This window comes from Rhinichthys klamathensis, unplaced genomic scaffold (genome assembly GCF_029890125.1).
Source record: "Rhinichthys klamathensis goyatoka isolate OS25496 unplaced genomic scaffold, OSU_Roscu_1.1 h1tg000366l_1, whole genome shotgun sequence".
Lineage (NCBI taxonomy): Eukaryota > Metazoa > Chordata > Actinopteri > Cypriniformes > Leuciscidae > Rhinichthys > Rhinichthys klamathensis.
This window is the reverse complement of record NW_026606875.1, coordinates 971,433-996,777: the sequence shown is the minus strand read 5'-3', so window position 1 is coordinate 996,777 and position 25,345 is coordinate 971,433. Positions and strand designations below refer to the sequence as shown.

General features: G+C 39.3%; 1 protein-coding gene across 1 annotated transcript in view; it reads left to right on the top strand.

Annotated features, from left to right (window-relative positions):
- The window catches only part of fbxl5 (F-box and leucine-rich repeat protein 5), a 32,011-nt gene that overhangs the window by 2,862 nt on the left and 3,804 nt on the right, over positions 1 to 25,345 (top strand). The window contains exons 2-9 of the mRNA XM_056233287.1: positions 2,352 to 2,567; positions 5,102 to 5,197; positions 5,845 to 6,043; positions 16,511 to 16,687; positions 19,388 to 19,513; positions 19,966 to 20,114; positions 21,600 to 21,682; positions 22,417 to 23,130. Coding sequence (XP_056089262.1) covers positions 2,352 to 2,567; positions 5,102 to 5,197; positions 5,845 to 6,043; positions 16,511 to 16,687; positions 19,388 to 19,513; positions 19,966 to 20,114; positions 21,600 to 21,682; positions 22,417 to 23,130 — 1,760 coding nt within the window. The remainder of the gene's footprint in view (positions 1 to 2,351; positions 2,568 to 5,101; positions 5,198 to 5,844; positions 6,044 to 16,510; positions 16,688 to 19,387; positions 19,514 to 19,965; positions 20,115 to 21,599; positions 21,683 to 22,416; positions 23,131 to 25,345) is intronic.

Sequence of the window (25,345 nt, the reverse complement as noted above, 5' to 3'; positions counted from 1 at the left end):
GGGGAGAGAACGCAAAGCTTTCGGGAGAGAACGCAAAGCTTTCGGGACAGAACGCAAAACTTTCGGGGGGAGAGAACGCAAAACTTTCGGGACAGAACGCAAAACTTTCGGGGGGAGAGAACGCAAAGCTTTCGGGAGAGAACGCAAAGCTTTCGGGGGGAGAGAACGCAAAGCTTTCGGGGGGAGAGAACGCAAAGCTTTCGGGGGGAGAGAACGCAAAGCTTTCGGGAGAGAACGCAAAGCTTTCGGGACAGAACGCAAAACTTTCGGGGGGAGAGAACGCAAAACTTTCGGGACAGAACGCAAAACTTTCGGGGGGAGAGAACGCAAAACTTTCGGGACAGAACGCAAAACTTTCGGGGGGAGAGAACGCAAAGCTTTCGGGAGAGAACGCAAAGCTTTCGGGGGGAGAGAACGCAAAGCTTTCGGGGGGAGAGAACGCAAAGCTTTCGGGAGAGAACGCAAAGCTTTCGGGGGGAGAGAACGCAGAACTTTCGGGGGGAGAGAACGCAAAGCTTTCGGGAGAGAACGCAAAGCTTTCGGGAGAGAACGCAAAGCTTTCGGGGGGAGAGAACGCAAAGCTTTCGGGAGAGAACGCAAAACTTTCGGGGGGAGAGAACGCAAAGCTTTCGGGAGAGAACGCAAAGCTTTCGGGGGGAGAGAACGCAGAACTTTCGGGGAGAGAGAACGCAAAGCTTTCGGGAGAGAACGCAGAACTTTCGGGGGGAGAGAACGCAAAGCTTTCGGGAGAGAACGCAAAGCTTTCGGGGGGAGAGAACGCAAAGCTTTCGGGAGAGAACGCAAAACTTTCGGGGGGAGAGAACGCAAAGCTTTCGGGAGAGAACGCAAAGCTTTCGGGGGGAGAGAACGCAAAGCTTTCGGGAGAGAACGCAAAGCTTTCGGGGGGAGAGAACGCAAAGCTTTCGGGAGAGAACGCAAAACTTTCGGGAGAGAACGCAAAACTTTCGGGAGAGAACGCAAAACTTTCGGGGGGAGAGAACGCAAAACTTTCGGGAGAGAACGCAAAGCTTTCGGGGGGAGAGAACGCAAAGCTTTCGGGAGAGAACGCAGAACTTTCGGGGGGAGAGAACGCAAAGCTTTCGGGAGAGAACGCAAAACTTTCGGGGGGAGAGAACGCAAAGCTTTCGGGAGAGAACGCAAAACTTTCGGGGGGAGAGAACGCAAAGCTTTCGGGAGAGAACGCAGAACTTTCGGGAGAGAACGCAAAACTTTCGGGGGGAGAGAACGCAAAGCTTTCGGGAGAGAACGCAGAACTTTCGGGGGGAGAGAACGCAAAGCTTTCGGGAGAGAAGGCAAAACTTTCGGGGGGAGAGAACGCAAAACTTTCGGGAGAGAACGCAAAACTTTCGGGGGGAGAGAACGCAAAGCTTTCGGGAGAGAACGCAGAACTTTCGGGGGGAGAGAACGCAAAGCTTTCGGGAGAGAACGCAAAGCTTTCGGGGGGAGAGAACGCAAAGCTTTCGGGAGAGAAGGCAAAACTTTCGGGGGGAGAGAACGCAAAGCTTTCGGGAGAGAACGCAGAACTTTCGGGGGGAGAGAACGCAAAGCTTTCGGGAGAGAACGCAGAACTTTCGGGGGGAGAGAACGCAAAGCTTTCGGGAGAGAAGGCAAAACTTTCGGGGGGAGAGAACGCAAAGCTTTCGGGAGAGAACGCAAAACTTTCGGGGGGAGAGAACGCAAAGCTTTCGGGAGAGAACGCAAAACTTTCGGGGGGAGAGAACGCAAAGCTTTCGGGAGAGAACGCAGAACTTTCGGGAGAGAACGCAAAACTTTCGGGGGGAGAGAACGCAAAGCTTTCGGGAGAGAACGCAGAACTTTCGGGGGGAGAGAACGCAAAGCTTTCGGGAGAGAACGCAGAACTTTCGGGGGGAGAGAACGCAAAGCTTTCGGGAGAGAACGCAGAACTTTCGGGGGGAGAGAACGCAAAGCTTTCGGGAGAGAACGCAAAACTTTCGGGGGGAGAGAACGCAAAGCTTTCGGGAGAGAACGCAAAACTTTCGGGGGGAGAGAACGCAAAGCTTTCGGGAGAGAACGCAAAGCTTTCGGGAGAGAACACAGAACTTTCGGGAGAGAACACAAATCTTTTGGGACAAAACGCAAAATTTTCGCGAGATAACGCAGAACTTTCATACTTTCCTCCCATACCATATTTCTTCCACGGTTCCTTTCGGGGCTTTGTTAAAATATATATATTTGTTTACGATATATCAGTCCGTATTAACCCGCCTCTTTCATATGTAACTGATTTAGTTTTCCTGGGCAGATCTGGTTTACGTTCGTGCGTCAGTAACTCTCCAGTCCCTGATGTTTCGTGTGTTTTCCACCCACAGCTTTCCAAGACCAACTTCTCCAACAACAGGGATTTCCGCTCGTTCCTGCAGTCGCTCCTCGCCACCTTTAAGGAGTTCAAGATGCACGAGCAGATCGAGAACAAATGCATCATCGAGCTCCTGCAGGAACGCAGTCAGATGGTCTATCATGTCCACGCCGACAATAAGCTCTCCGAGATGCTGTCGCTGTTTGAGAAGGGGCTGCGCAGCGTCAAGGTGTGTGTGTGTGTGTGTGTGTGTGTGTCATAGGTCTTAGGTTTGATTGCTGAAGCAGAAATTACACACTCTTCGCGTGTCGGTCAAAAATGACCGATTTTTTTTTTTTTTTTTTAATGAAATTAATGTACTATATTTTAGTTCGATAATGTTTTTTTATTTAATATTTTGTATTTTTAGGGGATTTTATGGCTCTAAATTATATTTACACTGTATTTATAATCCATTTATTCACTTTTTGAGCATAGAATTACATTTCCAAACTTAAACTGTGGTAAATCTCGAACGCTTTAGAGCGACAGATCTCTTTTCATAGACGACACTCGGCGGATTACTGCTGAAGTGTAAAAAGTTTTTAAAAGTGAACTTGAAAAACAAACAGAATTTTACGTTTATCGTTATGAAAATTTCATGTAAAAATGTAAAATTATATTTGTTCAAAATCACGTTTTACTCTAAAACTTGCAAGAAAATCAAAGCCATAAATCTAAACAAGTCGTGCTCCACATGTGAGGCTGATATCTCAGTAGACGAGCGTTCAGTGAGAGTGTGTTCGGCTGCAGTACCACACGCTTCCACTAGAGGAAACTCTCCATTCATTTCCAATGCGTCATTTCTGACCGCGAGAAACACAAGTGTGACGATTTTTCTCAGGACCATTTAACCTGTTGGAATCACGTCCATGTTTTTGTGTTCACACAGCAAGTGCAAAAACCTTTACCAAGTTTCATACCATTCCGATAAAGTAAAAAATGAAACAAAATGTAAAAATTTTCGCTCAAAAATGACGAAGAGCATCGGAGGGTTAAAGAGGCTTTATGTAGTTGTTATAGCGACACCAGAGGCCGTTAGGTGAACTACAGCTTCACACGTAACACACACGAGACTGAACGCACTGATGTTTGACACGTTCACACTCGTCTTGTGACGCTAAACACTGCTAATTACTGATGATGTCATGGACACTCGCGGTCAGACCGAACGACCAGCAGCCGTGACGTGTGTCACATGACTCTCTGTTTACGTATTTTAACACAACTTCTATTCAATCATCCAAACAGGTTTTTATCTTCAAAATAGACAAGGTCCACTCTGACGTGTCAGTCCAAACTTGCCAAATATTGGGGAATTTTCTACTTGATTATTTACAGGGCGTTGGGAAATCCTGAGTTCCTGTCCGGACAATGGAAAGAATGAAGATCTTGAGTTTATAATAACTTGAGTTATGAGATTAATTCAATTCAACAGTTCATCTGTGATTTTACAGCGTTATTGAACTGTTTTAGTTCGTACCTCGCATGTTAGCTTATTTTTGCACAATATAAAATATATACAATGAAAAGCAAGGAAATGCAAATTCATATTACAGTGCAATTAATATATATGAGAAATGTAAATGACTACATCAAACCTATTTTAGTATCATTAAGATACTATTATAATTTTTATTAATACCGTTTCATTTTAATTTTAGTTAAAATTGTAGTCATGATTTTGATATATTTTTTAATAGTTCTATGTGGTTTTTATCAATTTTATTTTAGTACATTAAGTAAATAAAATACTAAATAAAAACACTAAATAAAATAAATGTATTATAAATAATACATTTTTTATTTCAGTTAACGTTTTATTTTATTTCAAGTAATGAATGTTTTTTATGGTTTTAGTTATAGTTAACAATAATAACCCTGCATCAAACTAATAAAAAAACAGTATAATCATAACAACAAATATCAAAAACCGCATGCAAATGTATGTGTAGTATGTATTCATACATTTATGAATATTTATGAAGTGCATGTAGAGAAGATATTGATATAAACACCAGAAAATGCATACAATCAATGAAGAAAAACAGTTACAAAGCAACAATGAAATGGTCTTTTAAGCATCTTTCATGTTACAGAAGAACATTTCAGTCGCAGCACAGACTCGTTTGTTGTGGCTTTTTTAGTCTTGTAATCGTGACACAGCATAATGATCTGCAGTGGAAACGCCTGGTGTCGGGTTTCAGGTGAAGTGTGCTGAGCAAACTGACTCATTAAGAAATCAATAGTCCTTTTTAATTAGGCCTTATTACGCCCTTTCACAAATTCTTGTTTTCAGGCTCGACTAGAACAGGTTTTCCTGCTTGAATGTTGATTATTCTCCTCATATTCTCCATTGTTGCGGCTCCTCTCTTCCCAGTCTGTCAGTAACGCTCTGTTTACTTCCTGTCTCTCCTCCTGAAAAGCACACTGTGCTCTGATTGGTCGGCTGGATCGGTGTGTTGTGATTGGTCGAGCGCTTCGAGTGTGTTTGGGAAAGTCCCGCCCCTTTCCATAACCGCCAGTTTAACACACTACTTACTAACTCAACCAGGCCCCGCCCCTTTATTCTGCGTATGAATTATTATAATGAGGAATATTGTGACGTGTTCCCGGAAGAAACTCAAGATGGAGGCGTTTCAGGAGTTCAGAAACACTGACACTGATATAGGGAAGAACTCTCATGCTCAAACGTGTTGTTTTCGCCGTGATGTTGTGTTTCAGAGCGAGTACGAGCAGCTGAATTACGCGCAGCAGCTGAAGGAGAGGCTGGAGGCGTTCACTCAGGACTTCCTTCCTCATATGAAAGAGGAAGAGGAGGTGAGACTCATTTTTAACTAGTGCTGGGCAACGATTAATCGCATCCAAAATAAAAGTTTGTGTTTACATAATATATGTGTGTGTACTGTGTATAATTATTTTGTATATATAAATACACACACAACATGTATGTATATACTGTATATATATATATTTATGCATACACTGCAAAAAATGCTTTTCTTACTCAGTATTTTTGTCTTGTTTCCAGTCCAAATATGTAAAAATTCTTAAATCAAGATGCATTTACTAGATGAGTAAAATGACATAAGATATTAAGTCCTGTTTTCCGGGAGAATTCATCAAAATTAAGTGAGTTGATGCTTAAAAAAGTAAAATTATCTGCCAATGGGGTGAGAAAACTAATCTTAATTCAAACAGAAATAACAATATTATTTTTCTCACCCCATCGGCAGATAATTTAGCTTGTTTTAAGCAAAAAATCCTGCTCTCTAAGATATCGGCCATCAAAAAAACAATATCGGTCGACACTACTTTAAATATATAAAATTGAATCTTGCAATGGCATTCCTGCAGATCCATAATGCATAATTTAAAGTGCATTATTTTAACGTTAAATTTGCATTCGTCCCGTCAGATGTGTGGTCTCTCTCTGTGTCCGTCTGATGTGTTGTGCGTGTTCTCAGGTGTATCAGCCCATGCTGATGGAGTACTTCACGTACGAGGAGCTGAAGGCCATCAAGCGTCAGGTGATGCTGCAACACTCCAATAACCCGTCCTGGAGCGCCGCCGCCGCCGACGTGCTGAAGGGCCTGAACCTCTGGAGCCAAGCTGAGGAGCTGCACAAGGCCTTCAAATACTCCGACCACGAGAAGACCGAAGACGGTGAGTCACGAATCAATATTTTGATGATTAATCGAGTACTCAGATAATTTATCAGGTGATAATAGCATTTAGGTGTTCAAGTAATCGGTCGATCATTTTGATGATTAATCGAGTACTCAGATAATTTAACAAATTAACAATAGCCTTTTGTTGTTCAAGTAATCAGTCGATTATATTGACGATTAAGTCAAGTCAAGTCAGCTAAATTTATATAGCGCTTTTAACAATGGATTGTTTCAAAGCAGCTTTACAGAGATAAACATATAATTTAAGGTAACAGATTGTTTTGGCGTTATAGCGGTTCTTGAATAATGTTACTTCCAGCTAAAGTTAACTTTGATTGATTCACCTCCGTCGAAATGATCAGACTTTAAACGCGAACCTGTGATTAACGCTGATGGCGTTCACATGCGCATTCAGAATTCTATAGTTATGTGCTTTTTAAAATATGTGCGCAGTGTAGTGGTGAAAACAAGTTTCTTGTCCACTGTGGGAGATGCTGATGCTATGGTTCTAACGCGTGCAAAGTACCATGAATAGATCCAGAGAGGCGTGTTGATGTTCCAAACAAATAACTGAAGTTTATTAAATCAAAAATAAAGATGCATTGTAACATAAAACAAAACAAACAACTTTTAGGCCGCTTGCAGGTTTGTTGCACCATGCCACCCTAGCTCCATGTGCACGGTCAAAAGACTGTGTGCTCTTGCACCAGCGCCCCCTTCCTGTCAGGGGTGGCCTATCCTTTATACAACTTTTCCCCTCTCACCTATAGAGGGCACACACTCAGAGAAATAAACACAATTAACAATACAACAACATTCTGATATTTAAATTAACAAATTTATCAAAATTAAATAAGGTGGTAAGTATGGCTCCTACACCCGGCCCCTAATTGAGCGTTTAAGCAACAATTACAATACATTAAATGTAAATGGAGCCAAATGAGTCTATACAAGAAAATGAATACTCATTCTTTAATCATTCAGTCATCACTACTATGCTTCAGATCTAATTTTCTGCATCTTCCAATAGCAGGCAAAGTTTGGTAATGGGTCTTTCCAAGAATCCAGTCTTTGTCTTAAGTTTAACAGTTCTTATGAGTCCTTTGGAATCAGGAAAAACTTCTGTTACTCTTCCAATAGGCCACGATCCACGAGGTGCTGAACTGTCCACGACTAGCACAATATCTCCTTTCTGCAATCCTCTTTTTGCAGTAAACCATTTCTGTCGTTCCTGTAGTAATGGTAAGTATTCTTGGGACCATCTCTTCCAAAACAGGTCTGACAAATATTGTACTTGCCTCCACCGACGTCTGCTGTATACGTCTGAACTTTGAAACAATCCAGGAGGCAATGCAGGGCTAGACTTTAACAGAAGAATGTGATTTGGTGTCAAAGGTTCCAGATCATGATGGTCATCAGACAATGTGGTAATGGGAAGACTATTCAGAATTGCTTCAATCTCACAAAAGTGTGTTTGTAGTCCTTCATCATCGAGGGTGTGTTGTTGTAAAATAGAGCATAAGATCTGCCTCACCATTCGAATGAGTCTCTCCCATACTCCCCCATGATGTGAGGCTGCTGGAGGATTAAACGTCCACTGAATTCCTTTCTGGAGCATTGCCTTCTGGATTCGGCTTTTGTTCCATTCTGAAAGTGAATTATGTAACTCTCTTTTTGCACCAACCAGGTTAGTTCCGTTATCAGAGCGAATATGCAGTACTTGGCCCCTTCTGGCTATGAATCTTCTTAAAGCGTCAATGCAGGAATCTGTGTTCAGTGAGTGAGCCATTTCTAGGTGAACTGCCCTGCTTGTCATGCAAGTGAAAATAACCCCATATCTCTTTACCTGACTTCTTCCTCTTTTTGTCATGAAAGGTCCAAAGTAGTCAACGCCAACATTGCTGAAAGGTGGAAGATCAGCTTGTAGTCTTTCCTTTGGTAAATCTGCCATCTTTTGCTCTCCAATCTTTCCTCTTACACGCTTGCATACAACACATTTAGACAAAACTTTACGGGCTGCAGAATTGGCATTTATAATCCAATATTTCTTTCTCAGGTGTGAGAGAACATGATTTCTGCCAGCATGTCCGAGCTGTTCGTGTATGTGTTGAAGGATAAGTGTGGAGATGTGAACATCTTTTGGAAGTATTATAGGTCGCTTGGTCTCCTCAGGCATTGCAGACTTGTCCAACCTTCCTCCAACCCTCAAAACTCCATCGTCCATCACAGGATCTAGCTTGTACAGGCTGCTGAATCTATTCAAGCGCTTTCCAGCAGGTGATGTCTTTCCAATTCTTGACATTTCCTCTGCATACCTTTGTTTCTGCCAAAACTCAACAATGGCCTTTTCTGCTTTCAAGAGATCATCCAAGCCTATGGATTGTCCACAAAGTGATGTCTTGAATATTTTCATTTCATTACATACATTGTTTTGGCTCTGAGTGTCCTTATTCACGCAGGTGGCCTGTATCTCTTTTCTTTTTGCAATAAGCAAGCGAAGGATATTCTTGAACTTCAAGAACCATGCTACTGCCAACTTTAGCTTTGTCCAAGTTGAGAAATAGTTAAGCAGTTGGCTGGTAGGATTTTCATTCTCTTTAATGACAGTGCTATAAACAGTGGTGTTCCTTTTAACTTCAAGGTCATCGAGAGAGAGAGACATGGGTCCCAGGGACTCTTTAGGCCATTCCTCTTCTTTCTTCCATAGAAAGTCTGGTCCATGGATCCACTCTTTGCACTTCACCAATGTGCTGGCACTAACCCCTCTTGATGCTAGGTCAGCTGGGTTCTGCTTTGTTCTGATGAATTTCCACTGTTTTACATCTGTGTTTCCTCTAATAACAGAGATCCTATTAGCTACAAATGTGCGGAATCTTGCATTCTCATTTGCAACGTATTTCAGCACTGACTGACTATCAGTCCAAAATGTTGAGCCTTTGAGATCTAGCTCCAAAGCTTTCCTTACCATAATGTCGACTCTGACTGCTAGCACTGCAGCTGTAAGTTCTAGACGTGGAATTGTGACGTGCTTAAGTGGGGCCACTCTGGCTTTCCCCAACATGAAAGACACATGTACAGTGTGCATATCATCAGTCAGTCTCAAGTAACTCACTATGCCGTATCCTTGTTCACTAGCATCAGAGAAATGATGCAGCTCTGCTTGCTTCAGCATTCCAAAACCAGTTGGCTTTACACAGCGTGCCACTCTGAAATCTTCTATCTCGTCAAGATCCTTTATCCACTTTGTCCACTTATCCACTGCAGCCTGTGGTATTTCCTCATCCCAACCACATTTACTCCTACAGAGGTCTTGGATAAGCAATTTGGCAGGTAGAGTAAAGGGACTCAAAAATCCAAGTGGATCATAGATGGAGCTCACAACTGATAGCAAGTTTCTTCGGGTGTGGGATTTGCACTTGACAGTGATATTGAACCTAAACACATCATTCTCCACGCACCACAACAATCCAAGAGCTCTTTCAGTGGGAAGCTTTTCCCTGTCGAGATCCAATTCCCTTACATTCTGAGCTCTGTCTTCCTTTGGAATATGTGCAAGAACAGTACGACTGTTACTCACCCATTTTGTGAGGTGGAATCCTCCTGTTTGACAGAGAGATGTTAGATCTTTCACCAATTCTACTGCTTCATGCTCTGTTGGAAGGGACTTCAAGCAATCATCTACATAGAAGTTGTTCTCAACCGTGTTTATCACCTCAGTTCGAAAACATTCTTTGTTGTCTTTGGCTGTTTGCCTCAGAGCAAAGTTTGCACAGCTGGGGGATGAGACTGCCCCAAATAGATGTACCATCATTCGATGTTCCACAGCAGGCATGCTGACATCACCACTTGGCCACCAGAGGAATCGCAAGAAGTCAACATCTGATCTTGACACTCTGACCTGATGGAACATTGCTTTGATATCAGTCATAACTGCTACAGATTCTTGGCGAAATCTGGTCAAAACATCAAAAAGTGTACTGGTCAAATCAGGACCCTGAAGAAGTTCTGAGTTGAGGGATTTACCTTGAAAAGTAACAGCACAGTCAAAGACCACCCTTATGGTCTGTTTTTGAGGATGGTATACACCATGATGTGGGATGTACCACAATTTACCATCTGATCTTTTCAGCTCTTGTTGCGGCACCACTTCAGCATAGCCCTTTTTTATGACTTCTGTTAGAAATTCAGTATATTCGGTTTTGAATTTTTCATTCCTCTTGAACTTTCTTTTCAAACTTTGAAGTCGCTGTTCTGCCACTTGGTAATTGTTAGGCAACACTGTGTCGTCCTTCCTAAAAGGTAGATTAAGAGTGTAATGTCCATTTTTTAATTTTATTGACTGTTCTGCAATCTTGATGAATCTTTTGTCTTCTATAGACATTTCAGCCTTCTCTTCACATGAACGCTCATTAAAATCATGGTTGTATTGTTGCATCAACATTTCTTCCAAGTTCAAGATAGAAATTCTGTTAACAACACCACCATCACAACTGTTCCTGTTTGCTGTGTTTTTGCCTTGTAAAGGACCATTAATAACCCATCCTAGTAGGGTCTTAACTGCATATGGCCCATCCCCTTGGCTATTAAGGATTTCCCAAGGTTCAATGGCTTTGGGAGCATTGCTTCCAATCAACAACTCCACCTTGGCTGGAATCCTAGGAAACTGTACCTGACTCAGGTATGGCCATTTAGATAGTTCTTCCTTTGTGGGAATGTTACAGGTGTCAACAGGCATGATCTTTTGGGTGTATACTTCTGGCAGGTGGATGAAGTTACTTTCTTCCAGTGAAGACACTTCCAACCCACTGACAATGTACGAGGGCACAGACTTATCCTGGCTCATTGTTCGAAGAAGAATATTGGTCTTTCTTCCAGTAATGTTGAGTTTCCTCATAAGATCCTCTGTGCAGAAGCTTGCCGAGCTACCAGGATCAAGAAAGGCATATGTGTGCAGAATCTTACTTCCTTTTGAGCTTTTAACCTGTACTGGTACAATCGACAACAAACACTCTGTGTAAAACTGCATGTTTCTGACTCCAGCATGCTTACCATCTTGAAGGGAGACCTGTGTGCTACTCACAGGTGTTTTCTTCAGTTGTTTTGATGATTCCAATGCTTTAATGTGTAACACACTTGGATGCTGTTTGTTGCATATGGAGCAGTTCAGATGCTGTGTGCAGTCTTTACTTATATGTCCTCCTTTGGTTAAACACCCAAAACAGATTCCATTCTGTCTTATAAAGTTTATCTTTTCTCTGTGCGGCTGTTTTTCAAACTGCAAGCATGACATCAAATCATGTCCATTGTTACAGTAGAGACATGAAATTGGCTGTGAATCCTTAGATGTGGTCTGTGGTGAGTTCACATGCACATTGGTAGCAAAACTGCCTTTGGATTTGGGCTTCACTAGCACTTTGGGCTTTCCTTTACTTGGGCTTGAGTCTTGGATATCACCAAATATTGGGTCTGAGACAATGTTAGCTTGTTTTTCAATGAAGCTGACGAGATCTACCATCTTTACCTTGTTCCTCTGTTCTTGCAACTCAAATGCCTTTGTGCGCCACCTCTCTCTGAGCTTATATGGGAGCTTGAAAGCAATACACCTCATATTGGAGACTGTGTCCAGTTCTTCCATGAACTTCAAGTCTTCCATACTATTGCAGCAGCTTCTAAGACACAATGCGAAGGCCTGTAAAGCCTTTGGATCTTCTGGCTTGATTGAAGGCCAAGAAAGAGCTTTCTCAATATAAGCACATGAAATCCTATATGCATTACCAAAGTGTTCTTTTAATAGCTGCTTTGCCTTTTGGTAACCTTGGTTCGGTGACATGTGTTGGCAACTTCTTACCAGCTCCTGTGGTAGTCCCCTTGTGTACTGAATGAGAAAATGCAGCCTGTCTGCATTATCATCTGTTTTAGTTTCAATGATGTGCTCAAAAGAATGAAGGAATGACCTGTACTGCAGAATATCTCCACTAAACATTGGAATTTCCCCTCTTGGTAAGGTGGAAAGAAGTTGTTGTTTCACAAGCATGTCTGTCAAGTTGTTTTGTTTTTGAAGAATTTTAGCAAGATCAGGCCCTTGAATGACATTAGATGAAGATGATTCTCTACTTTCTAGAGGTCTTGCTTGAGCTGTATGAGAGATTTGTGCAGGGAGTTTGGAGTCAGTCTTCATGGTGGTGGGTTGTTGAATTGCATTGCTGTTCTGAGGAAAAGAATGTCTTGTAGTCTGAGTTGGTGCTGTAGAGAGTTCATGAAGTGTCTCTTTTGGGCGCACATCTTGTTGCACTGGAGTTTTATCCAACATCTCCTTACAATACACATTCATGGCATCATCTTCAACAGCATTTCCATTGGTTATTGAGGTCTCAGCATACTTGAGATACTCGATTTTTGCGGTGTTGGCTGCAATTTCAGCTTGAACTTCCCACACCTCCTTCATCTTTCTAAGTTCTTCTTCTTTCTTCTCTATAGCATGTTTTTGTTGCAGTGTATTGGCTTTGGCAAGTAAAGCTGCCCTCTCTGCCTCTGCACAGATACGAGCTGAGGCTGATGTTAACACACTTGATCTGCTTAAATTTGATCTGCTAGATCTGCCAGATCTACTGCTACGCACAGACAAGACAACTGAAGTGTTATCATCATCATCATTTAGCTGGTCAGTCACTTTTAGAGCAGAAGAAACTGGAGTACTAGTTTGAAAGTCTGATTCTTCTTGAATATTAGACATCCACTTCTCAACAGTAGAAACAAACATATCAACTTGTTTCATTCTTGGTTCATACCAGGTTTTCAGGTCTTCAACTTTATCCTCTTCACTTAACATTTGTACATATGATTCTTGAAGAGACTTGAATTCAACAAACATTTCATTGAACTTCATCATGTTTCCCTTTACTTCTTCAAGATATTCAGCATCAGTCATCAAAGAGTTAACAATATTAATTCGTCTTGTAAGGTGTGCCATCTTGCCTGCTCTAGAGGCTTTCAAACGAGCAGCAACCTCATTCAAATCTCTTTGAGCTGAGTTTGGGGATTGTTCTAGATAAGACTTGTCCTCCATTTTGTCTCAATCAAGCAAATATCATCTTTCCAAAGACACAAACTTTTCAAATTTCCTTTGATTCCTCTTTAAAATGGCATGCATCAAGACCTTTGAACTCTTCATCAAATTAATCCTTTCATCCACAGTTTGCAGCATCAAACTTGAGTTTTTCCAGTAACATTCAAATTTAACTCAGCACTTTGGTTCCGCAAGCACATACCTCTTTGAGAAGTTTCTTTTGTTCTCTGCTTCCAATGCCATGCGGTCTTCAAACAGTCCATCCACTCCGTTCAGGTTTATGGATAATCCTCCTTTTCTCAAACATATTCCATTTTCAAAGCCAGTCTTTTGACAATTTGTAGTGGTGAAAACAAGTTTCTTGTCCACTGTGGGAGATGCTGATGCTATGGTTCTAACGCGTGCAAAGTACCATGAATAGATCCAGAGAGGCGTGTTGATGTTCCAAACAAATAACTGAAGTTTATTAAATCAAAAATAAAGATGCATTGTAACATAAAACAAAACAAACAACTTTTAGGCCGCTTGCAGGTTTGTTGCACCATGCCACCCTAGCTCCATGTGCACGGTCAAAAGACTGTGTGCTCTTGCACCAGCGCCCCCTTCCTGTCAGGGGTGGCCTATCCTTTATACAACTTTTCCCCTCTCACCTATAGAGGGCACACACTCAGAGAAATAAACACAATTAACAATACAACAACATTCTGATATTTAAATTAACAAATTTATCAAAATTAAATAAGGTGGTAAGTATGGCTCCTACACGCAGGTTCATACAACCCAGCCTAAACAAACTACTTTTCTTGCCTATAAATTTTGATACAGAATTTTGTTTTATTTTATCACTTCGGGGTACGCGAGCCGGAATTCACAGCGCTTTATCTGTAGAGAGGGAAAGGGATCCTCCATAGGGAGAGGATAGTGGATACTTCAGCACTGCATTGTCATGGGGTCCAGGCGAATCTCCTTCGTCAGATCTGGACACGGCCTGGATCCGGCAGGCTGCGGGAAAACCTCGGGATAAACAAAGACACTAATATTAGCGTAGATGCCATTCTTCTTATGATGTAGCGAGTACATCAAGATTTAAGGGAAGTGTTCCCAGTTCCGGCTGACCTAATCTATGCAGCCTAACATTGAATTTATAGAAGTCTATAATGTATTATGTGTATGCTAGGTCAAAGAGATGTGTTTTTAGTCTAGCTTTGAACTGACAGAGTGTGTCTGCTTCCCGGACAATGGTAGGAAGACTGTTCCAAAGTTTTGGTGCTAAATAGGAAAAGGATCTACCGCCTGCAGTCGATTTAGATATTCTAGGGATATATTAATCGAGTACTCAAATAATTTAGCAAGTGAACAATGGCCTTTTCGTCTTCGAGTAATTGGTCGATTGTTTTGACGATTAAACAAGTGAATAAATAGCCTTTTGGTGTTCAAGTAACCGGACGATTATTTTGACGATTAATCGAGTACGCAGATAATTCGACAAGTGAACAATAGGCTTTTGTGGTCAAGTAATCGGACGGTTATTTTGGCGATTAATCGAGTACTCAGATAATGCAACAAGTGAACAATAGGCTTTTGTGGTCAAGTAATCGGACGATTATTTTGACGATTAATCGAGTACTCGGATAATTCAACAAGTGAACAATAGGCTTTTGTGGTCAAGTAATTGGACGGTTATTTTGACGATTAATCGAGTACTCGGATCATTCAACAAGTGAACAATAGGCTTTTGTGGTCAAGTAATCGGACGATTATTTTGACGATTAATCGAGTACGCAGATAATTCGGCAAGTGAACAATAGGCTTTTGTGGTCAAGTAATCGGACGGTTATTTTGGCGATTAATCGAGTACTCAGATAATGCAACAAGTGAACAATAGGCTTTTGTGGTCAAGTAATCGGACGATTATTTTGACGATTAATCGAGTACTCGGATAATTCAACAAGTGAACAATAGGCTTTTGTGGTCAAGTAATTGGACGGTTATTTTGACGATTAATCGAGTACTCGGATCATTCAACAAGTGAACAATAGGCTTTTGTGGTCAAGTAATCGGACGATTATTTTGACGATTAATCGAGTACTCGGATAACTCAACAAGTGAACAATAGGCTTTTGTGGTCAAGTAATTGGGCGATTATTTTGACGATTAATCGAGTACTCGGATCATTCAACAAGTGAACAATAGGCTTTTGTGGTCAAGTAATTGGACGGTTATTTTGACGATTAATCGAGTACTCGGATCATTCAACAAGTGAACAATAGGCTTTTGTGGTCAAGTAATCGGACGATTATTTTGACGATTAATCGAGTACTCGGATAATTCAACAAGTGAACAATAGGCTTTTGTGGTCAAGTAATTGGACGATTATTTTGACGATTAATCGAGTACTCGGATAATTCAACAAGTGAACAATAGGCTTTTGTGGTCAAGTAATTGGACGGTTATTTTGACGATTAATCGAGTACTCGGATCATTTAACAAGTGAACAATAGCCTGGAAACCCGAACAAGCAGCACATGCAGAGAGTGAGTTTGTGTGGAGCAGCATTTACTGTGAATGGAGCCGCTCGGACAAACACGTAACCAGCGCGCATGTGCAAAATTAACGTGCAGCGCATGTATTTATTTAACTGAATCGCAGCCTTCGTGATTTCACAATATACTATGATTTTTAAATGGTTTATATATCGTGCAGTCTTTGAAAACGGTCACAACATTCACAACATTTTGGGTCAATCTGTGCAGCCCTACAAACAAGCACAGCTAATTTAATTTATTTGTATTCATTATTTTATATATATATAGATTTATAATTTAATTTATTTAGGGTTTTTTTTTTTCAGTTTAATTATATTTAAAGTTTTCAATAAATGCAGAAATTAAGACAGCCATAAATATAAGTGGTGTATCTTTCACAGTTGTACTGTTTAATAAATTTTCTTTTGGTATTATTATTGTTATTTTTCTTAAATACTTAATTTTTTTATTTTACATTGAAATATCACAATAGTAATAGTATACACAAAAAGGGACAATTTTAACATGCTATATAAAAATATCTGTGGGGGATTTTGAACACTCTGGGGACATCAGAGGCATTACACCCCCCCCTTTAAGTGACTTAGACTTGCCTATGATATTATTTTTTTCGGTTGCGTCATCTTTAGCAGATGCCCTTTGACCTCTTAGGCCAGGCATTGCCCGTGTTACTCAACCTCCTTCCGTATTGAAGTCTGATGCAAATCTGGAGTTTCCCCTGGAGTTGAGCGTAACCCATGTGACCGTGAATAATTCTTAAAAACACTGGATACTTTTGTACTTTCGATACTTTGTCGAAGGCTCGGGTCAGATGTCATGTGTCAGTGGTTGGGTGTGTTGTGTCCAGCAGAGCGGGGCAGCGAGCGCGGGTCCATCTCGGCTCTGCCGCAGGAGCTGCTCCTCAAGGTGTTCCGCTTCCTGGGTCCGCTGGATCTGTGTCGCTGTGGCCAGGTGTGCAACATCTGGGCTCAGGTGTCCAGGACCGGCTCGCTGTGGAGACACCTGTACCCCGTACGCTGGGCCAGAGGTGCGTCAACACACACTTTACCTGATATATGTGAAGTGAAGATGCACACGGCAAACATGCTTTTCTTACTCAGTATTTTTGTCTTGTTTCCAGTCCAAATATCAAAAAATTCTTAAATCAAGATGCAATAACAAGCAAAATTATCTGCCAATGGGGTGAGAGAAATAATGTTATTTCTGTTTAAATTAAGATTATTTTTCTCACCCCATTGGCAGATAATTTTGCTTGTTTTAAGCATCAACTCACTTAATTTTGATTAATTCTCCAGAAACAGGACATAATATCTTATGCCATGTTACTCATCTAGTAAATGCATCTTGATTTAAGAAATGTTTGATATTTGGACTGGAAACAAGACAGAAACACTGAGTAAGAAAAGCATTTTTTGCAGTGTGTGTAAGTCATCAATTAGATAAAGAAATGAAGTGAGTGAAGAAATGAAGCCAAACACCTTGTAATCACTGTTGACTTGGAATATCACACATCTCGCAAGTTATTTTGGCAAAAACAACATTTAACCAAATTTCAAGGATATTCTGGCTAGAAGTGTGTTACTCATAGCCGGACTATATGTGACCCTGGACCACCAGTCACATGGGTCATTTTTTTTTTTTATTGAGATTTATACATAAACTGAATAAATAATCTTTTCATTGATGTATGGTTTGTTAGGATAGGACAATATTTGGCTGAGACACAACTATTGAAAATCTGGAATCTGAGGGTGCAAAAAATCTAAACATTGAGAAAATCTCCTTTAAAGTTGTGCATTTATGTTGGCGATTGTGCAGCATTCACTCACAGAAATACATGTTTTATATATTTATGGTAGGAAATCTACAAAATATCTTCATGGAACATGATCTTTATTTAATATCCTAATGATTTTTGGCATAAAAGAAAAATCGATAATTTTGACCTATACAGTGTGTTATTGCCACAGATACACCCGCTCGACTCGAGACTGGTTCTGTGATCCAGAGTCACATATACGTTTACACAAGTTTGAAAGTCTCTTCTGCTCACCAAGGCTGCATTTATTTGATTAAAAATACAACAAAAACAGCAATATTGTTAAATATTATGACAATATAGTATAGTAAAGTGTAATTTATTCCTGTGATCAAAGCTGAATTTTCAGTATCATTACTCCAGTCTTCAGTGTCACATGATCCTTCAGAAATCATTCATTTCTGATAAATAAATAATAATAGTGTCAGCTTTGAGTTCATGTGCCTTTATCGCCCCCTTGTGACTTTAAGATGAAAGATATTTTTCCCTTTAGTGTAATGTGTACCAAAGATTGAGCGCATTTAAGCCATGTAGAAAATAAATGTTTATTTGATGGTGTCTTTTAAAAAGATTTTAAATTTAATTAAACATTACATTTATATTTAAATATTAAATGCATATTATTACAACATGAGTTTTTATTTTATTTTATAATTAAGTAACTTTAATTAATTAAAAAACAATAATAGCAAATTATTTTATATTAAAAAACTTTAATTAAAAAATTATATACTACATAGTAAATATTTTATACATTTGTTATATTATAAAATTGATATAATTTTCATTAAAAAAAGTACTGCATTGTTCAAATGATTTTGAAGTATTTTTATACTATAAAACTTTCATTACAAACAGTAGTATACTGCATTAGTGAATAATTTTTTTGATAATTATAAAACTTAAAGAAAATTAAAATACTACTTTAACCTTAACTTTTACTTGAACGTTTTATAATTAATTCTGAAAAACATTTACTTTTTTTAATTACAAACAGTAGTATACTGCATTAGTGAATTATTTTCAAAATATATTTAAAACCGTAATATACTACATTAGCGAATTATTTGTATAATTCTTTTTATATATATATTATGAAACTAATTTCAAACACCATTAGTGAATTATTTTTTAAATGTTTTTTTTAGAATTAATTAACTTTAAAAACAGTAGTATACTGCATTAATGAATTATTTTTTAAATATATTTACAATTAATTATAAAACTTAAATTACATTTTTTTATACTATAGTGAATTGTTTTTATAATTTTTTTATTTAATTATTATTATATTATAAAACTTTAATTAAAAATAGTACTATACTGCAGTAGTGAATTATATTTAAACTATTTTTATAATTATAAAACTTTAGTGAAATACTAAATTAGTCAATTATACAAAATTATTTAAAAAAAACATTATAAATATAATTATAAAACTTTTATTAAAAATGTTGATATTTTTATATTTTATATATACATTTAAATTTTTTGTTTTATTATTTTTTATTATTAATTATTTAAATTGTTTTTAAAAAAACTGCATTACAGTAACATGTTTAATGCATTTATATTTTTTGGTTATTATTTTATTTATTTATGAATGAAATTGTAATTAAAACTGCATTATTGCCACGTGTATAATGCACTTATATTTTTTAGTTTTTAATTGTTTTTATTACTTTTATTAATTAAGTAAATTGTAAATAAAAAACGGCATTAATGCCACGTGTTTACTTCAGGACGGTATCCAATCATATAAAACATATAAAGCGTTATTTTACATTTTTAATGCAGTTTTAATAGAGAACATTGAAGGTCGAGTCGAGAATGTTGCATTGTGGGATACAGCACCAGTGTGTATGCTGCCTGTAGGTCACGTGTGATTGGTTGTGATGGTGTTTGTAGGGGACTATTACTGTGGTCCTCCGGGCGAGTTGGACCAGGAGCCGGATGATGATTGGGTGAAGAGTCTCCAGGACGAGGGACGAGCCTATCAGGAGTGGGACGAGGACGCAGACGTGGACGAATCAGGTGAGCCTTCGCTTAGAACTACATTTCCCATGATCCCGCGGCCCGTAGCTGTGAAATAAACATGCTTACTGACCCCGAACACTCATTTTAAGTAGTGCTGGGTAAAAAAATTAGATTTTTCGATTAATAGTTTTTTAAAATGTGGTTCTCAAAGGCCACAAATCGATTTTTTTCCATATTTATTTCTCTATCACCCAAAAGCCAGTGTTAGTTTCCCTCCACTGCTCATGCTTGCATGTTACAGATAATGCTGGGAGATTATATGTGTTTTATCTTAAACATAAAGTAACCTGATGGTGTTTGATCAAGGCGTGCCACTGTCTATTCATTGTATGCATTTGACATATAGAGTTGGGTTCTGTTTTAATGTACACCTAAAATAAAAAGAGGTTTATATACAGGTTTAATTTCTTTATTAATAATGAACCACTTTTAAACTTCTGTGTGTTCAGAGGAGGCGAGTGAAGGGTCTCCAGCCATTAATGCGGTTCAGAGAGAGAAGACTCTTCTCGACGGGATGATCCAGAAGCTTCTGCCTGTCGTCGGCTCATCCGTTCGTTCGCTCGGCCTGGCCTACAGCTCCACCGTCTCCAGCAAGATGGTGCGTTACTCAGTTCATGTGATCAACACACACTCACACATGACCAAACTGAGCACTGAAGAGGAGTCGTGATTCAGTGACTCACTCATAAAGACTTCACTTGTTTCATTACTGGATGAATCAGCGTTTTTGAACGAATCTCTTGAATGATTCAGTGACTCACTGATAAAGACTTAACTTGTTTCATTACTGGATGAATCAGTGTTTTTGAACAAATCTCTTGAATGAATGATTCAGTGACTCACTCATAGACTTCACTTGTTTCATTACTGGATGAATCAGCGTTTTTTTAATGAATCTCTTGAATGAATGATTCGGTGACTCACTCATAAAGACTTAACTTGTTTCATTACTGGATGAATCAGTGTTTTTGAACGAATCTCTTGAATGATTCAGTGACTCACTGATAAAGACTTAACTTGTTTCATTACTGGATGAATCAGTGTTTTTGAACAAATCTCTTGAATGAATGATTCAGTGACTCACTCATAGACTTCACTTGTTTCATTACTGGATGAATCAGCGTTTTTTTAATGAATCTCTTGAATGAATGATTCGGTGACTCACTCATAAAGACTTCATTTGTTTCATTACTGGATGAATCAGTGTTTTTGAACGAATCTCTTGAATGATTCAGGGACTCACTGATAAAGACTTAACTTGTTTCATTACTGGATGAATCAGTGTTTTTGAACAAATCTTTTGAATGAATGACTCAGTGACTCACTCATAGACTTCATTTGTTTCATTACTGGATGAATCAGCGTTTTTGAACGAATCTCTTGAATGAATGATTCAGTGACTCACTCTTAGACTTCACTTGTTTCATTACTGGATGAATCAGCGTTTTTTTAATGAATCTCTTGAATGAATGATTCGGTGACTCACTCATAAAGACTTAACTTGTTTCATTACTGGGTTAATCAGTGTTTTTGAACGAATCTCTTGAATGATTCAGTGACTCACTGATAAAGACTTAACTTGTTTCATTACTGGATGAATCAGTGTTTTTGAACAAATCTTTTGAATGAATGACTCAGTGACTCACTCATAGACTTCACTTGTTTCATTACTGGATGAATCAGTGTTTTTGAACAAATCTCTTGAATGAATGATTCAGTGACTCACTCATAGAGTTCACTTGTTTCATTACTGGATGAATCAGCATTTTTTGAACAAATCTCTTGAATGAATGATTCAATAACAAGCACATGTTTTAACAGTCACTTGTCTCCACCTACTGGTGTAATGATGTAATGATCACATGGGTGTTTGAATCAAGATTGCGATCTTAATCGTACAGCTCTAATATATCTATGAAATCTAGTTAAATATATAAGTTATTTGACTATTAACCATATTTAACTGGTCTATCCTGCTTTTAAACTCATGATTTTTTATTATTACATTTAATTAATAGTTGTTTTTAAACGTATCTGGGAACAATGAAATAATATAATATATAATAATATTTTCTCCTTCCAGGTGCGACAGATCCTCAGTTTGTGCCCAAACCTGACACACCTGGACCTCACGCAGACTGACGTCTCTGACTCCGCCTTTCACAGGTTGGCTCTTCTAATTAATTGTTCAAAACGTTTGGCATTGACTGCTCATATCGGCGTGTTTGTGTATTTGATATACTGTAATGCATGTTGATTTTGTGGAGCCCACTTGTTTCATTACTGGATGAATCAGTGTTTTTGAACGAATCTCTTGAATGAATGATTCAATGACTCACTCAAATAGACTTCACTTGTTTCATTACTGAATGAATCAGTGTTTTTGAACGAATCTCTTGAATGAATGATTCAATGACTCTCTCATATAGACTTCACTTGTTTCATTACTGGATGAATCAGTGTTTTTGAACGAATCTCTTGAATGAATGATTCAATGACTCACTCATATAGACTTCACGTGTTTCATTACTGGATGAATCAGTGTTTTTTAACGAATTTCTTGAATGAATGATTCAATGACTCACTCATATAGACTTCACTTGTTTCATTACTGGATGAATCAGTGTTTTTGAACGAATTTCTTGAATGAATGATTCAATGACTCACTCATATAGACTTCACGTGTTTCATTACTGGATGAATCAGTGTTTTTTAACGAATTTCTTGAATGAATGATTCAATGACTCACTCATATAGACTTCACGTGTTTCATTACTGGATGAATCAGTGTTTTTGAACAAATCTCTTGAATGAATGATTCAGTGAGTCACTCATAAAGTCTTAACATTTTGATTTTGTGGATCCCATGAATATTATAGTTACTCGTTGTGTTTTTCCAGCTGGGCGGAGTTCGGGGTGTGTCATACTCTAGAGCATCTGGATCTGTCGGGTTGCGACAAAATCACCGACCGCACGCTGAAGATTCTCTCACTGGGATTGGGCGACTTAACAGCGTCCAATCCGGATCGCAGAGCCAAACTGCTGAAAGCCTCGCCCTCTCCCATCAAACTACAAGATGAGCACTCCCTTCAGCCAATAGGACGCAGCTGCCAGGATCTCATATTCAAGCGGAGACCTGGTGGGCGTGGCTCAGGCTGTGGCCCCGCCCACGTGTGGGTTCTTGATCCGGCGAAACTAGCCGACATCGAGGACGCCGCCGACTGGAGCAAACCAGGGGGCGTGTCTACACAGGAAAGTGGGCGTGGTCACATTTTGGAGTCGCAGGGAGGCGGCGGCTCATGCTGTTGTAGGAGGAGCCGGAGGCGGAGCTTCAGGACTGGTATAAGCTCCTCCCACTGGCAGTATGGCTCAATGGGTGACGCCCACTGTGGTCACTCCAGCTGTTGCACATCAGATGTGTCGCTCTGGACTGTGAGAGAAACGCACTGTGACCTCCAGGCCAAAGGGGGCAGTGTTGATTTTCGGACTAAATGCTCGTTTGAGGGTGAATCTTGCCCTGATCGTCACAACAGGACTGACCAATCAGGAGCCTTTCGAACACTCCGGTTCCTCAGCCTGTCGGGATGCTATCAGATCACGGATCTCGGCCTGAGGTACAGACCAAACACCGCCACGATATAATAGGGGCTTTCGCACCGGAGGATCCTTTTCATAGTTCCTAGAACTATTGGCGCCAGTTAGGAAACTAGGAATAATTTTAGCTCTAGGAAGTCCTTTTGGAGGAACTGATTTACTCCTTCTTTAGAGTCGGGTCTAGACCAGTACTATAGGAACTACAGTGACGTTAGTGTTCGCTGATTGGCCGAACGCACGCGAAACACCAGCAGCAACCGCCATTTAAAAAAAAGCTAAACACACAGATTATAGCCATTATATTAACTCCAGAAACTAACTCTACGAACAGTGATAGAGGAAGCTCTTAACCTTTACTCCAACACGGCTTTGAGGAGACCGAGAGAAACATGATTATGTATTTCTGGACATCAAACACACGGCGTACGCTAATAACTCTTCATATACGGTTTACTTTCCATGTATAACAGTTCAATCTCATATAGTATTCGACAGGACTGTTAGATAGATCGTACACTAGTGAACACGGAGAATACGAGCACTGGCGTTCTCAGCGCCGTCAAAATAAAAGTCACAACAACAAGCGCGTCTCACGTCACTTCAGAGTTCAGGCGGTGCGAACGACACCAGGAACATGTTCCTATGGGAATCATTAGTCCTCTGGGAAACACCCTGGTTTCTGTCTTGTTTCCAGTCCAAATATCTAAAAACTCTTAAATCAAGATGCATTTACTAGATGAGTAAAATGATAAGATATTATGTCCTGTTTTCTGGGAGAATTAATCAAAATTAAGTGAGTTGATGCTTAAAAAAAGCAAAATTATCTGCCAATGCGGTGAGAAAATTATCTTAATTTAAAGCTGCAGTCCGTATCTTTTCCTCTTTGTCGCCATCTCTCTGTTCGAAATCTGTAACTGCAGTGATTCGCTGAATTATCATCTTTACGTGGGTTGTAAATCGGCATGAAACAGCGCGGATGAACACAGTGTTTTGAGGCGAGTGCTGCTGTCAGTCACCGCGCTGTGTGGATACTGTCATAATCACAGATTCACTTTTTGAAAGTTTGACCAACATAAGAATTTTCATAAGAAAATGTCTTCTGAACAAGTAAGTAAAATCCATTTTTGTTCTGACCAACTAAGGGGGAAAAAGCCTTCGACATGATAAGCTTCGTTAGATTTAATCAACGCGATTTACAGCAACCGTGCAAATTATAGTCTACTTTGTTCTCAAATTGTTCATGTTAACAACATCAGCATTGCGTGACTAATGTTAAATTTAATGTGTTTTATGGTTACCTGTGTAGTTCAGAATTCATATTCTCCATAATAGCAAAACGAGAAAGGCACAACAAAGGAAACTCCATAACTGTGTGAATTAAGAAAACGTACTGTTACACGATTGAACTATTGAAATGTCTTACTTGTTCAGCAGAAAAAAGCCGTCTCTTCTTCCGTTTCGAACCCCTTCAAAACACGGAGTTCACGCACTTTTCAAAAGCCCCGCCGATGTTTAAATCCTTGTGTTCGCATGAGACGGTTTCTTTCTCTTTCTCTAGCCACCTTAAATCCGAAGTACGAAGTCTTTTGGGTTTTATAACTGCTGAATCTCCAGTTGACACTGATGATTGTTGTTTGGATCTTTCTGGATCCGCCATAAGTTTAATTATGTAAAGTGCTGCGAGAAAAGCCTATACATCTAAACATCTCGTCACGCGCAGTATTGCTAGCCGAAACTCCTTCTTTATGTGTACGGGTGTGACGTCATGACGCAAAGACATGCTCGAATTTCCTGCGGAAACCCACCAGTACCACTGGAATTAAAATCATTATTACAAGCTAACCGTTTTGAATCTAGCTATGGCAAGCAGATAGTTTTGACCACTGGCAGAATAAGTTTTTTTTAATATAATTATTTTGGATTATTTTTAACTTAAAAAAGTTACGGACAGCAGCTTTAAACAGAAACATTATTTTTCTCACCCCATTGGCAGATAATTTAGCTTTTTAAGCATCAACTCACTTAATTTTGATTAATTCCCCCAGAAAACAGGACATAATATCTTTTCATTTTACTCATCTAGTAAATGCATCTTGATTTAAGAGTTTTTAGATATTTGGACTGGAAACAAGACAGAAATACTGAGTAATAAAGCATATTTTGCAGTGTAGTTCAGGTGCGAAAGCCCCTAATGATTTCAGCTGTCTAAATTTATTGTTTGTTTAATTTCGTTGT